This window comes from Epinephelus lanceolatus, chromosome 9 (assembly GCF_041903045.1).
Source record: "Epinephelus lanceolatus isolate andai-2023 chromosome 9, ASM4190304v1, whole genome shotgun sequence".
Taxonomy (NCBI): Eukaryota; Metazoa; Chordata; class Actinopteri; order Perciformes; family Serranidae; genus Epinephelus; species Epinephelus lanceolatus.
Genome location: NC_135742.1, coordinates 25,147,137 through 25,163,576, shown reverse-complemented (window position 1 = coordinate 25,163,576; position 16,440 = coordinate 25,147,137). Strand labels below are relative to the sequence as shown.

At 40.7% G+C, this 16,440-nt stretch overlaps 1 protein-coding gene across 1 annotated transcript in view; it reads left to right on the top strand.

The window, feature by feature from the left end:
* Nucleotides 1–5,784: 5,784 nt before the first annotated feature.
* sgsm1a (small G protein signaling modulator 1a) overlaps nt 5,785–16,440 on the top strand; it is a 35,224-nt gene continuing 24,568 nt past the window's right edge. Inside the window, exons 1-3 of the mRNA XM_033619827.2 lie at nt 5,785–5,876; nt 6,014–6,057; nt 13,114–13,189. Coding sequence (XP_033475718.2) covers nt 5,858–5,876; nt 6,014–6,057; nt 13,114–13,189 — 139 coding nt within the window. The 5' untranslated portion in view covers nt 5,785–5,857. The remainder of the gene's footprint in view (nt 5,877–6,013; nt 6,058–13,113; nt 13,190–16,440) is intronic.

The following is a 16,440-nucleotide window of genomic DNA, read 5'->3' as shown; positions in this document are numbered from 1 at the left end:
TCACACATGCACCAAATTACTGAATTTGACTTTCCAGTATTTAACAAGAAGCTTTGAATATATAATTCCCATGAGGTTTTAGGTCCCTTTCAATGGGAAATAAGACATTTTAAGGCTATTAGAGTTCTGATACTCCAGTATTGTATGAAAAACAAGGATCATTGTGGCCAAGCCTCTACATGTTCTGTTGGTTTTCACAGTGAGTATATGATAAAATATAATTTTATTCTGATAAAGCAACAGGAGGCCCAGCAAATTAAATAGACTACTGAGGTTATGGTTATCAAGATTTATGTCTGCTGTTCATCATCCTTCAGTCACAATGATAAGAGCTCTTTAGTCACACAACCACAATACACATAGGGGAGACTGGGGTTGGTTGGCACGAAGCTATTTTCTGGTCCTATGAAGGTCAGAGGAAAAAATGAAACCTTAACCATGTGCTATCTTTACCTGTACTTATCTACACTGACAACATCTGGGCATGCTTCTGATGAATCACTGGATGGTGTCCTATGTGATCTCCTCCCAGAACTGGATCAGGGCATCAGTGAGCTCCTGGACAGTCTGAGGGTCAATGGCATCAATGCCTTCATCATCCAGGAACTGCCTACACACTCTGGCCACATGAAGCCGGTCATTGTCCTGCACCAGGAGGAACCCAGGGCCCACTGCACCATGTGTGAGGTCTGACAATCGCTCTGAGGATTTCATCCCGGTACCTAACAGCAGTCAGGGTACTGCTGGCTATGACATGGAGGTCTTTGTGACCCTCCAAGGATACGCCTCCACAGACCATCACTGACCCACCACCAAACCGGTCGTGCTGGATGATGTTACAGGCAGCATAATGTTCACCACAGCATCTCCAGACTCTTTCACTTCTGTCACATGTGCCCAGTGTGAACCTGCTCCCATCTGTGAAGACAACGAGGCGCCAGTGGTGGACCTGCCAATTCTGATATTCTCTTACGAATGCCAATGGAGCTGCATGCTGCTGGGCTGTGAGCACAGGTCCCACTAGAGGACATCGGGTCCTCATGCCACCAACATGGAGTCTGTTTCTCAGTTTGGTCAGAAACATGCACACCAGTAGCTACTGGAGGTCATGTTGTAGGGCTCTGGCAGTGCTCCTCTTGTTGCTCCTTGCACAAAGGAGCAGATACTGGTCCTGTTGTTGGGTTGCTGCCCGTCAACGGCCCTGTCCAGCTCTCCTCATGTAACAGCTGGTCTCATGGTTTCTCCTCCAAGCTCTTGAGACTGTGCTGGGAGACACAGCAAACCATCTTGTGACTGCACGTATGGATGTGCCATCCTGGATGAGCTGGACTACCTGTGTAACCTTGTCTTGCTTTTGCCTCTCCATTGCACCTGTTGTCACTTTCATTTGTACCAAAGCAGGTGAAACTGTTTCACAATCACTTGTGCTTCCTAAATGGACAGATTGAGTTTGCGTGACTTTTTGTTATGCTGTGACCATTAAGTGTGCCCTTATTTTTTTGGGCAGTGTACTATGTCAAAATAGCTGAAAGTCACTAACGTTTCTGGTGAGGGTAACATTTAATTTTTATAGTATTGAAAGTAAAGAAGTAAATACGTGGTTTGTGGACTCAAAGTGTTGTTAACCTGCATTAGATAGAGATATTGGATATGTGTTAATTCTAGTTAGTAGAGAAATAAATCAGCTACATTTTGATATAATATTTAAAAGTCTGTGATGAACTTGAAGAGTTGAGAAAACAGTTTTAACACAGGGTCCATTTATTAGCTACTCTGAAGCTGTCTAACACGATTTTGCTGCTTCTACATGCTACCAAGCAGATGTGTGGACTGGAGTCACATGACTTGGACTCGAGTAAGACTCAAGTCACAAATTTCACTACTTTAAACTTGACTTGACAAAAGCAAAAAGGATGTGCACTTGACTTGTACTTCAACACCAATGACTTGTGACTTCACTCAGATTAGCCTTTTGACTTGAAAACACTTGAGACCTTCCCCCAAGCCCAAAGATTAAAAAGTTATTTACAAAGTGAGCCATGAATCAAATAATTTCCCTTCATTGCCTGACTCAACTAACATTAACGCGATTCATCCCAAGCAAGTCAACACCTAATTCCCTCGATCCATTTTGTTTGAACCGATCCGAGAGCATCCAGTCAAGCTGCAGGAAAAGTGGCATAGGTAGTTATGACGGGCCTCAGTGCACGCTACTATGAGGGGCCCAATAGTGTAGGCTATCGTGCACATTGACACTTGCCATCGGATTACATTAACATACATATTAGCCAGCAGTCATTATTGCATATCTGTATATCACAAAAAATACAAATGAAAAGGAGAAATGATTAATTTCATTTAACAATTGAAAAGTTTATTTGTAATAAGCATTTTATTTTGTTACAGATGCTATTGACTATTTTACAAAAAAAGAAAAAAAATATGACAGAGATGTGTTTGCCCTTTTTAAGATCATATATAGCAAATGGTACTGTTTGTAATTTAATGAGTTCTTCTTTGAAAACAGGCATATTTCCAAGGTGGCAGTCACTCATAAGGGCCCATTCTTGACCTGGAACTTGAGTGCAAAGACTTGAGACTTACTTGTGATTTCCAAAACAACACTTGGTTCCACCTCTGCTGTCAAGCCTCTAAATGTTAAGTTAGAAACTTTTACCATGTCCATCTTTATATACATCTTTCCATGTATGCTTCATAGAGTAAAATTTATATAGCACTTGTTATATCAGACATCAGAAAGTGCTTCACAATAAAAGACAAAATCAAGACAAAAAATACACATGCAATATAAAACTAGTACATAAAAAGAGAGGTAAAATAAATTAAACAATATAAAGCTAATAAGCAGATGGGTCAAAGCTGGAGAAAAAAGTTAAATAGGTATAAAGATCAAGGTGCTGTTCTAACCAATGAGCAGTCAGTCCATTTAAACTTCCAGAAGTTTGATGTAGAAAGCTATAAAAAGCATCATCTTGGCATCCTGATCCTATGTTAATACAGTTTGGTGAAGACAGCAGAATAGCATCACAGCAGCTTAACTGCCCTCATTAGGAAAAACCTAATAAAAAGACTTTGTAATCAAATCCACCGCTTTTAGCACTGGGCACTTTGAAAAGGCTGCTAACTGGATATTCAGAGTGCAGCGGTCACGCAGGAGAGAGTGCATCAAATGAGGTTACTTTGGGAAATGGATATGACACAGAGATAGGACAGGAGGCATCCAGAGCCATCATAAAATTGTCACGTAAGAGCTAAGTGGCAGCCAAACTGTCTCGCCTCATGTTACTTGACCTGTTGTCCGGCTGCATCACCTGAAGTTGGGGAACGGTGACATGCAGACTGTTTGTTGATAGATGGATAGATAGATAGATAGATAGATAGATAGATAGATAGAGTTCTGATTCCTCCAGCTTCAACATGTCTTCTCACTGCCAGAGCAAGAACAGAGAAGGGTAAACAATCAGCCGAGGGAAAAAGGCAGCGGTTGCTCAGCCGAGGTGTGGTGGCCCCTGAGGGTCAAAAACATAACAGCATAACAACAAACCATATAGCACTGGCCTTCTCTTACATACAATCCTGTCAATCTGCATTGGCACACATGGGCAGAAGAACATCAGACTGACAGGAGCCTCCATCGCATGCCCTGGTGCCTGTTAGAGCATGTCGACTCTAATCACACATGGACATGTGCATGTTGGCCCTCTGTGCTGACAGACAAACAGACATGGACATGACACAGCATGGTTCTTTCTCAAATTTAGGATTTTTCTTTGAACTGTTTTCTTTTGGCAGCTCTATAAATTATTCTCATCTCTATTGTCTCCTGAGCTCTTCTGGAGTTTGGATCCTGTGCGAAAATATGACAGCATCACTTCACACAGTCGCATCTATGTTCCTGCAGATCACCCATTTCACTGTTTACTGCAGATAAATGCTGTTGTTTATTCAGAGCTCTGAACCAACAAACCCATACAAATAAATACTGTTGTTTTCTCATTGACAAGTAAGCAAAGGCGAGCCGGAGAGGAGCTGTGGTGTGTTGTTTACTCAGGCAGAAGTCCTGGTGTGGCATTTAATAAGACATGCTATTACCTCACATTATCTAAAGCCACTGTAAGGTGTGAGTCATCCTATGGAGGGAATCCTGGGTTGAAGAGGAGGGCTGGTTAGAAAAATAGAGAAAAAAGGGGCCAAAGCCTCGTTGTCACAATGAGGCAGGAAGATGGCTCCTTCTATTCAGCTAAGGAAACAAAAACTGCTTCTTTTATATTTTGAATTAGTATTTTACACCCTCTAATAACACCTGGATGTCTGAATAGTGTTATTGTTGTTTGGTCATGCAAAATTGTAAGATTACAGGTCTCAGCAAGTGATTACAGAGCTTAAGCTTTAGGACTACAGGACAATGAATCACATCTTGTTCATCCACAGAGTGAACACATGGATTTTGTTGGCTCTGAAACTATGAGGGGAGCATTGGGGGGGGGGGGGGGGGGGGGGGGCGGTCCGGCCCCGCTCCTCATAGTCTGTCAGCCTGTGTTATCCCTCCATCCTTTCACCACCTGATCTACCTGACAGCTCAGTCCTGCAGGCAGAGGTGGACTCATGGCCCAGAGAAACTCCACACTCCGGTGCACTGAAGCCAACCAACCCCTGCTGCACATAATCTGTCTCAGACGGAGGTTTTCCTGAACATGTTCTCACTCATATATAACACACACTTACATGTAGTGATTGTTGTTAGATGGGCAGACTGATTCTTCTTTAGAGTCAATCTGAAAAATTAGAGTCTATGTGGAATTTTTTGTTCTTTTTGGGTCTTGGGCATCAAAAATGACACAGTCGCCATCTTCTGGACAATATGTGACATCGCTTTTGTGCAACCATTACAGGGGAATAAGGAGAGCTGAACATGCTGCAGAATTTCTTGCCAAATTTACAATATTTTCTTAAACAAAAGTGTTGAAGTAAAGTTACTAAATGTCCATCAGCATTTATATCTGTTATATTTTAATAAAGTGAAGCATAATGATTGTATAATAAACATATTTAAAGTGTTTTGTTTATCATCAGTAATAACATTAAACCAGAAATTTGACCTGATACATCCCAAGTTTGGGAACTCTTGGCACTTTTCCTGAGTGTGGAACAGGTGGAGCAGGTGGAGCATATTTGCTTTGAAATGCAGTGTATACAATTTCTGGTACATCATAGATGCTGAATCACATTTTTTAGGGATGGTACACGCTGAGATCAATAACTGCTGAATGATTTAACTAGATAAATCACATTTTTTTCCTGATCAATGTGATGTGTGTGATTTGCAGATACAGTTTCTGGTTCATTTTAAAATTTGGTGTCCAAGTCTTTCTATAGTAAGACCACAAGATGGCGTAAAGACATAATGTTTTCAGTTTAATTTGCAACAAGCACATGCCTCCCTCTTCCATGTATTATATGTACCCGTTCGTTTTCAGTTCATTTTTTATTTAATTGCACTGAATGTCTTTATAAAATATCGGTGCAGAGACAACATCACAACAGGGAGTTAACCCCATGATGTCTCCTTGAATCAGTGAAGTTTAATTTAAAAAATGTGGAGCACTATTCCTAAAGTAAGCAACTATATCTGATAGAAATTATTATTTTAATGCTGGAAATCCATCTTTGCTTTCTTTAATTTTTAGCCTGCTCTCTAGGCTACTTGGACCACCAATGGCAGCCCTGCATGTGTCTTTAAGAGGCGTGTGTAAGAGGAGGTGGAGTTGGGATCGCAGTGTACGAGCAGCACTCAGCTGATGGGAGGAGTGCTGCTTGCAGACAGGAGACAGGATCCATGGCAACAATCATGGCAGGTGGGAGCAACAACAACAAAAAAAAATTGGATAAATATTTTTGAATTCTGTTTTCATTGTTTTGAGAATATACACTAAGTTGAGTTGTGGCAGATAGTGAACATGTCCTGTGTGGGACTGTGTGTGCTGTGTTTTAGAGGCAGAGACTCGTCAGAGGCTGCTGCGCACCGTCAAGAAGGAGGTGGGTGTTTTCAGCTCAGCAGTTATCGAGTCGGAAAAACAAACACGTTGGGTTTGTATGAAACTGTTCACCCTGTGCACAGATGGGTGATACCTCAGGAACAGTGGGTGACACTTGTTATGCATGATCTGTCTTTTCCTGATGATGACACCTGAGATAAATAGCTTGGACAGTCATCACTCAAAGATTACAAAACAAGCCCTATTAAAAATGAAAATGTTTAGCTAATTGTAGTCTTTAAAGTATTTTTTCCCTTTAATATAGGCCTATATGTATATGATTCAGTGTTTCCTATTTGAGAGCTCGTGCTGCAGCTCAGTAATTATTCGGGTGGAGAAGCAGCATGAAAGAAACAGATTGTCTGTAGTCAGTGTTTGTGTTTATGGCAGAGCAAACCATCAGCCTTCTGCCGAGCCATTTGGTCGTTACAGTCATACACAAACTCTGTGTGTGTGTGTGTGTGTGTGTGTGTGTGTGTGCGCGCGCGCGCGCGCGCGTGCGTGCATTGAGTTATATGGTGTTGAGTGGAAACAAATATGGAAGCAGCTCTGGTGGTTTGTTCAGCTGGTTTTCAGCACTTCATCTCTCATCATCATTTGAGGTTACTGCAGTAACACAGGAGACCAGAGTTCAGCAGAGATCAAATGAGACGTTGCTACCATTTAGTCTGTCTGACATTTAAACCTTGAATGAGGTTTCTTCTCAGAGACCTTCATCCTTGTGAATGGTCTTTCTCAGAAAGCCTACAGGAGTCTTCTTCTGTAGATGTGAGGTCCCAGCCCTTGGGGGAAAGGACATGAATGTTTGCATAAAGATCTCTTAAATGTTAAGAAATGACACACTTATGATTTCACATGGAAGCAAATGTTGCTGATGCTGAGAAGCAAAGCTCAAGTTGCATAAACATCCATTTAGAGGATCAAGAATGATTTTCACTGCTTCTAATGTCTGTTTTCATTGTTACTTCCTCAGATTCACAGCTAAATTATAATTTTTGGACTGGCTTGTTGGGGCTTAATATTAGCAGATTTTTAAGGCCTGCTCTTTTCGCACTGTTACTACTAAATTCGCGCTTCATTAGCTCTTATAACCAGCTAGTATCAAAGTAGCAACTTACTAAATTAGACTGCACCATTAAAAACTTAGAAATGGAAATCAGTTGCTATGAAACGTCTTTAGTGCCATCCAATCAAAAGCATTTCATTAGGCAAACAGGAAGTCACTGCAGCATCACTGACCATTACTAGCTCTAAGATAACCTAGGTATGAATCTATTTTACTTATATGTACTATATTTAGTGTAGCGTAGAGTGAGAAGAAATGTCCCATTAACCTAACATTAGCTCAAAACATGTTATTTTTAAGGCTAATGTTAGTGGCACACCATAGTGATTTGAAATTTCAGGGGTTTTGTTATGTTTTTTTTTTTGTCCAGGTATTTTTGCGAAATTCAATTTCATCAAAGTTTACATCAGTAGTAAAGTGTCAGGTCACATGTGTAGACCATACTTATGTTACTCTCCTATCTAAACTGGCTAACTTATATAAGTTACTGTATATTAGCAGCTATCATTGGTTCAGATAATGTTACCTATCCAACAGTTACACCTGACAATGACTGCAGGTAAATATTTAGAAGTAATTTCTTTGTAAGAACCAGTGGTAGAACAAGTACTGAGATCTTTTGCTTAAGTAAAAGTAGCAACACCACAGCACAGAAATACTCTGTTACAAGTAAAAGTCCTACATTCCGATCTTTACTGAAGTAAAAGTATAGAAGTATAGCATCAAAATATACTCAAAGTACCAAAAGTAAAAGTAGTCATCATGCAGAATGGCCCATTTCAGAATACTGTATTTTTATATATTTTATTATATGGTGTTGATGCATTCATGTGTTCATCACTTTAATGCTGCAGCTGGTAAAGGTGCAGCTCATTTTAATTAGTGTATACATTGCTGGGTGGTTTAATCTATATTAACATACCATAATTTATTAGTTAATTATAATTTCTATTAGGCCGCATGATGGTGCAGTGGTTAGCATCATCGCCTCACAGCAAGAGGGTTCCTGAGTTTGCATGTTCTCCCCATGTCACCGTGGGTTTTCTCTGGGTACTCCAGCTTCCTCCCACAGTCCAAAGACATGCAGGTTAATTGGTGACTCTAAATTGTCCGTAGGTGTGAATGTGAGTGTGAATGGTTGTCTGTCTCTATGTGTCAGCCCTGCGATAGTCTGGTGACCTGTCCAGGGTGTACCCCGCCTCTCGCCCAATGTCAGCTGGGATAGGCTCCAGACCCCCGCGACCCCCAACAGAAAAAGCAGTTACGGAAAATGAATGAATTAATATTGTATTAGCAATCAAAATCTATAAAGTAACTAGTAACTAAAGGTATTTAATAAATGTAGTGGAGCAAAAGTACTATATTTGCCTCTAAGATGAAGTAGAGTAGAAGTACATAAAGTAGCAGAACATGTAAAAACTCAAGTGAAGTACAAGTACCTAAAAATGTACTTAAGTAAATGTACTTAGTTACTTCCCACTAGTTTGAATGGTGAAACCTGATTTACTCAGGATTTGTGTTATTTGATTTGTGTTATTTCTCCACTTTGTAAACACCTGTCATAATTAGTTTGAGCTTAGTAAATGGTGCGCACAAATGGTGCAGCTGGCAGGAAACTAAAACTCCCCTGAAGTATAATAATAGAAGATTATTCAAGTATTCACTGCAATGTGATTAAATATTTATGTTGAACCAATTCAGCTTCCAACAAACCCATGCACACATTGCAGATAGATGATTATTTTACATATCAGCAAACTGATGTATGTTTCACTCCATTGTGGCTCTATTGTCCTGCAGTGGTGTTTACTCTGTGTCACTACTGCGGAGGTTTTCGTTAAGCTCTGTTTGTACAGGAAATGTTTTCTCAAAATCACAAACACCTTGCTTAACATTTACAGTCAACCCTTTCCTATATAACCTAAACGGCGCTATTGTTTGTTTTGGTGGCTAAAAACCTGATGCAGAGGAACAACATTAGTTTTAATAGAGCCAGGAGTGTTACTCATTTCCATTTCCTGTCCAGATTTTCCCCAGTAGAGAATGCTTTGTTTAACATTCCTCTGTTAACAGCTGATGGATTTATTTCATTAGTTTCATCTCAGATTGCCTCATAAACTACAATACTTTATTTCAGCTAAACAAACAGAGATAAAAATCACATCCTGGATCTTGTGAAAAGAGGAATTAAGAGTCTTTGCTTTGATTTGTTTTCCTCCGAGTCCTGTTTTCAGTCTTATCAGTGGAGACCAGACCCTTCCCATGATTAAACCTGCCTCCTTTGTGCTGGTACGGCCTCGCTGGGATTCACTTGCAGTGGCTCTTTCACTGTTTACCACAAATGCAGCCTGATGGAGTCTGTGGATGAACCAGCAACACAGTATGATAGCTGACTTCATAAAAACCAGCACTAATCTAGATGAGTTAACAAGAATTTTAATGTATTGGTAGATGTGTTTCAGATACACCTATTTCCTGTAAAGGAAACATGGATGTTGGTGTTTGTATTATTTTTCCCATTAGTTTATAATCATTATTACTCTGTGTGGGTTTTACCATATGGTGTATTTATGCTGTATGTTCTCACGCTCTCCCTGTCCAGCTGGTTGTGTGCCACCAGTCTGCTCTGATATACCTACATGTGGGCCATTATCCAGAGAGCGCAGGGCGTCTGTGGCAGCAGAATTACCTTCTGGCACAAATTGGTTTGAATGAGATCTCTTATTTGCCTTAGCTTTGATACAGAGCTCCCTCAGTCTGTCTCCTTCTCTTTCTCTTACTGCGATCGTGCCTCTGAATCACGCTCCTCCCTCTGTCTTTTTGTATATCACACGTCCACAAAAACACACACCTGTGTTTGCTAAAGGAGAGAGGGGGGTGGGGTGGGGGTGGGGGCTGTTAGAGGAACAGGGCACAGAGATCTGCACATTTACTTTGCCGTGTGCTTACTCAGGGTAAGGTTTCAGGCAGTGGAGTGTAAGATAATCCACCAGTCTTTTTCTGTGTTTTCTGCTTGATAGAGATTGTTAGAGACATTAATACAGGGTTGATTCAGGAACACGCTGCAGAGAAATCATCAAATATTATTGTTGTCATAGATACTGATAGAGATTATTACACTCTATTATGCAGTTTCTCACCTTTCCAGGTTAATGTATTCATAATCAGGTCTTGGTATGGATGAGATAGGATCACCTGACGAGTTTTCACACCACTTATAATCAAACTGAGCAGCAAGGTGCTGTTGGTGTGACAATTAAGCTAATGCTATGCAGCAGTTTTATGGTTGTCCTCAGCCTTGATTTATAGTGCATGTGTTAAAATGATATTGGAAGTTGACAAAACAATCTCAATACAGATTGAGCCAACGTGGGCAAGATGTCTTCAAAATGTTTAGGAAAAACAGAGCATCTACAGCTCCATGTGAGCTCCTTCAGCTGTTCCAGGCAGTGTTGTGTTGCATTGATTTTTGGTGGATTCATGTTCACTGATTTTTAATAGTTGATCTGTCTGCTTATTCATTATTACATTTTTAGTCAAATAATAGAGTCTTAATTCAGATGCATAACTTTAAATCTGAAGCGTGACTCTACCAGTCATGATTTTTCTTCTTTTTCCCCCCGTCATTCCTCAGCGGCCACAGAGATGATGAATAATGAAGGGTGGACGTTAATGGATGGGGCTTTCTCTCTGGCTCTTATTTCTTGGCGCTGATGTTGTAGAAGTTAATTGGAATACTCTGAAGATCTTTTATCACTCTGGCTGATGCCTTCAGGCTACAGTGGAGCAGATTCATCAGACTTTGCTGCTATAAAAGAGCCGTTTAATGACTGTTAAGCCACGCACATTGTTTTATCTGTGTATTCTGGTGAAAATGTGTTTTGTGGTGGCATTTTATTATACATAACCACTTCAAATCTTGTGTATATTCATGCTTTATTGAACAGACAGGGACTCTAGGTGGTTGGATGATGTGTAAAACAACAGCACAGCACATCCAGATATTATTAGTTACTGTAGTTGGGGAGCTGCAGTAATTGTTGTTTATTCCATTGATAAATTAACGTCGTTGACGCATTTTCTTAGGTGGAAGTCATCCACTGTGCGACATGTGCCGTCTCCATAGAAACCTGCAGGTTGTCTGAGCCGTAGACACTTCACCATATGAATTCCTCCGAGTCCTGAGCTGTAGCCCAGATGAGAGAGATGAGAAAACACGAGGAGTCTGCGTCCTCAAAGTGGCAAATCAATCAGCTTCCTGTATGTCAGGTGCACTCAGAAAGAAAATTGGTGCATATAGTTCCCCTGTGTTTTGTGCGTGTGTGTGTGTGTGTGTATGTGTTTATGCAGGCTTTATGTAAGTGTGATTGTGAGCGGAGCGGGTGTGCATCACATCACACTGGCATTGTCTGTGTTGTGTTGACAGCGTGAATCATGTCTGTTGATGCTGAAGATAACAATGCTACTGATGCGAACAGGCCAAATTTGCGTGATAACTGCTGTTCAATTAGTGAATGTTTTGTTTCTTATTAAAATGTTTTCATGGGGTAGGACTCTGGGCACATCTCGTTTCCTAGTGTTTTGTAAACCTTTCTGGTTTTATCACAAGTGAGACATTAGTCAGTTGTAGGATTTATCTTGCATCAGCAGTGAGGGTGCAGTCAGTGCTCAGTGGGCACTATCACGATAAAACAAGTTGTTTTGTGCTTCACAGATGAATCTGAAATCTTTGGCTTTATGTTTTGCTGTGTTGTTCTCCCTTTTATTCAGGTGTTGCTTTTTTAGAAGAGAAATTAACTTCATGTGGACTGATGCATGTGTATGTGTTTAGTGTGAGTCTCACAATTTTAGACTTATATGTAGGTTTGGGCAACATATACTAAGTAAAGGATAACAGTACATCTTCTGCAGGTATTACAATCCATCTTTGTACAACACATAAAGTAGATATTAAAATCGCTGGTCCATAAAATGGAGCCGTAGTGGAAAATCTAACCTGAAGACAGAACTTTATCTGCTGGAAAGTTTTATGATCAAGCTGTAAATATCAAACCATGAAAACTGATTATATGACATCTGGCTGCTTCTTGACCACTGAACTGCCTCAGAGAAAACTATGAAGGATGAAATCAGTGTGTAGATTGGAAAAAAACAAGTTGAAATAGAGCATCAACCACTGGAGCAAATATGTGTATGTATGTGTCTCAGAGAGTGTGTGTCTGTGTTTGTGTAGAGGGTGAACTTGGCAGTGAAATATGGTCGTTGTGGACAGACTCATTTCAACAGGAAATTACAGCTATCTGTGTGGCTGTGTCCGGACGTTGATATTCCCCATGCAGATTGCAGAGCGGTGCCCACACAGGGGGACGTCGCCATAGCCACCAGAGGGATTGATTTATCAGTTGTCTTAACTATTGGTCTGTAGCTGTTGTCAGGTCAGCAAGGAGAGGGGGGGCATTGCTGTGACGACAAAACCTAACTAATAAGCGTACTTCATGAGCATAATGTGACCCTCTGCATCTTTTTAAAAAGAGTTGGGTTTGCATGAGCAGGATGTTATCATCGGCCTTTGACGCAACAGAATCAATTGCTCCCACTGAGGATTACAAACTGTTCAGAGAAAGGGGGTCTGTGATAGATGAACGCCCCTCCCCTCTCTCTATTCACCCCCCACCCCCAAATGTACCACCTACGTCTCCCAGTAGAGGTCCTTGGGATAAGAGCTGGTGACTCATCCTCCAACTTAACATACACTCTTCCCACTCAGTGTTGTTCTACCTCTTAACTTTTCAACCCCATTTTACCTCCGAGTCCTGCTGCACTCTCTCCCTGTCATTAAACCTCCTTTTTATACACGTGTTATAAATGTCATAATTATTCTGTGAGATGTTCTTGTAAGGCTCTCGCCAACAAGCCCCTCACAGGCTGTGTGTGTGCCAGTTATGGCATGTTAATGAATGAGTCATCCAGCATCTGCCATGTCATTGACAGGTGAAGCAGATTATGGAGGAAGCCGTCACCAGGAAATTTGTTCACGAAGACAGCAGCCATATTGTGTCCTTTTGTGGTGAGTAACCAAACACACGAATGAATCACACAGCTTTGCTCATTTATAACCTCTTCAGCTTGAACAGTTCTGCAACACTGAAAATACCCTGAGTGGGTTTTTTGGTTCAGATCATTCCTGCCATTGTCTGGTTTAATTACATGTGACACATTTTATATTGTAGTCTTGATTCTACTACCTTACATTGTCCCTATTTTTTTTATTTTTATAGTTGTCTTCAACTTAACAATAATGACTTAAAGGAAAGGTTCACCCAAAAATCAAAAATACCTATTTTTCCTCCCACCTGTAGCGCTATATATCAACCCAGATTATTTTGGTGTGAGTTGAATCTAATGCTAGCTCACCTGGTGCCACTAAACTAGCTAATGTTGCCACTCAGTCGTGGAGGGTGCCATTAATGTTAACATTTTGTGCTGTCATGTACATAAAGATCTTGTCCATGAATAGATGCATGTTTCCTACTGTGTGGTGATAGGGTTGGCGGGTGTAGTTTGGTGGAAAGAAAGTAGTTCCTAGCATTGTTAGCATTGTTGCCTCACAGCAAGAGGGTTCCTGGTTCGAATCCAGGGAGACCATCTTTGCAGAGCCTACATGTACCCCCAGTGTGAGTGTGGGTTTTCTCCGGGTACTCCGGCTTCCTCCCACAGTCCAAACACATGCAGGATAGATTAATTGGTAGCTAAACTGACTAAATTAGCTGTAGGTGTGAGAACGAGCGTGAATTTGTCTCTATGTGTCAGCCCTGTGATATTCTGGCAACCTGTCCAGGGTGTACCCTGCCTCTCAGCCAGTGTCAGCTGGGATAGGCTCCAGCCCCCTACAGAAAATGAATGAATGAATTTTTTCAATGTTTTTTGGCACTTTGAGCACCACAAGCTGAGTGCCATCTAGTTCCATTATATTCAAGAGAAGGCAGACATCTCTACAGCTGATATCTCCAACACTCTGCAACTCACACCAAAACCATCTAGATTGATAAATGGCACTAAAGGCAAGTGGAAAAAAAACATATTTTTGATTTTGGGACACTTGAAATTAATGTGATCACAAATGACCTCACATAAAAAACACCTACCTAGATCTAATTGAGCAAAGGATGTAATTAAGCACATGATGAAACAAAGTAATACATAGGAAGGCAATTAAGCAGAACAAAACTGAAATGGCATATTTTACATTCTGTTCAAGCCACTTGGTAAGCACACTGTAATTTTGAAATGTTTCCCTTTCTGATTATTCCACTCTGCAGCCATTTTAAGAACAGAAGGTCACTCACAAATTCATCATGAGCCAAATGTACAGTCAGAGGTTTTACTTAACATTCCGGCTCCTCCAGTAGACAGCAATGATTGTTCCTTGTTCCGTGTGAGAAAGCAAAAAGCTTCCTGTAACTGAACCAAATGATTGTACACAAAATTGTCCAGAATAGAACAAGAATTATTCACATTTGCCAAAATCATTTGCATTCAGAAATATTCCTAACAGTAATATACATGCAGTAGTACAGGTTTCCTGGCAACACCGATCCTAGTTCATTAGAAAGAGCAGAATAAAGTTGGGGGTCTTTATAATGGGATTAGTTTTCCTTTGTCCAACAACAAGCATATTTGCTTCACATCACCTCTTTTTTCGGGAAGGGAGTTGAGATTTTAGGTGTTAAATTAAAAACAGGCAGTTTGCCCAGTAAAGTGAAGATCTACACCATCCCAATAACTTTTTACAAGCATAAAATCAGTCTGATTTAGAAAAAAAAAAAGACATTTAAAGTTCAGTGTTTCACCAAATGTTATTGTTCTTGCCCCCAAATGGCGCTAGCAGAGTGCAGCATGATGACTGTGAAAAACACACTGCCCACATGCAGACGCTCACACTTGTCAGATGTCTGGCTCAGTTCAAAGCTGTAATCAGTAACAGGATATATTTGGGGATTTCAGTGTTAATAAAATGGCTCTCAGCTTGCAGAAAATGCGATATTTTTACTAGCTGGAAGCCATGAATGCAGACAAAGACCGCTCTTAACTCATATGAGAAGAGACTCTCAGAAAGCCATTGAAAAGTAGGAAAATGTATTTATGGTATAAAAAAGTGCACAGTGATGAAACCTTTCCTTGACACATACTCTTATTACCATTTGAAGGTTGTCTTTAACGTACTGTTGGGTAAATGTGTTTGAGGAGATGCACCAACTAATACATGGAGAAACTGCTGGGTGTCTGTCGGCCTGTCTCTCTATATTGTTGTGAAAACTTAATTGCACACTTACAGTATGTTGCTAAGTGTGGGAATGGGCGATACCATTATATGTAGTAACATATAGTGAGAAAGAAAAGTTTAAATCTGCATTAGTGTGGGAAACAGATTCACCAACACACACACACACACATAAATTTACACTACTGTCTTAGTGAGCCAGTGTTATAGTTGGTCTTGACCACTCTTTGAAGGTCCAATATTGGACTCAACCACATTTTTATTCTCGGTCTCTAATAAACTTACTGTTTTTTGTTTTTGTTTTTATTTTTTACGCTCACTCCATTTTATCACTCTCTGCTCCCTCTCTGAATTCAGAGGTTTTTGTGGATCCATGAATACAGCGCAGGCAGAGCTCTTCATGAGTTCATTTTTCCTCTGCAGCAGTTTGTAAGAGCTTGAGTTGCAGGGACGGTAATTGATCAGTTAGTCCAATCAGAGCTGATCAGATTGATGGATGGATTGATGGATTGATGGATGGATGGATGGATGGATGGGATGGATGGGTGATAGGAGCAGGAGCTGTAGACAACAAGCCACAACCTCCAAGACTGATAAATGAAGCCAGTGTCTAAGTGCCAAAACTGCAGTTCCTCTAATGGCCACTTGAGGCTGGCACCAGTAAATCCCCATAGACTCCCATGTTAAAATGCCCAACCTTACAGCAGAAATAAACATGTTTACAACCTGGTACAAAAACAGTTTTGGTCTCTATAGATAACTTCAACATTCATGACAGCTGTGTAGGGGTGAATTTTATTATAACTCACCTAACTTACCCCAAGTTATGCATATTTAAGGGCGGGGACATTAGAGTGATAGGCTGTTTGTTGATAGCGTCCACGGCTTCAGTCAGATCCAGCCCACGCTCCTCACAGCGCCAGCCTCTCGCCCAATTATGGTCATTTCTGGCTACCAAAAACAAAAATAGATGGACATGGCCAAAATGCGGAACTCCAAACGGCTTCAAAACGGCAGTTCACAAAGCAATGGGTGAT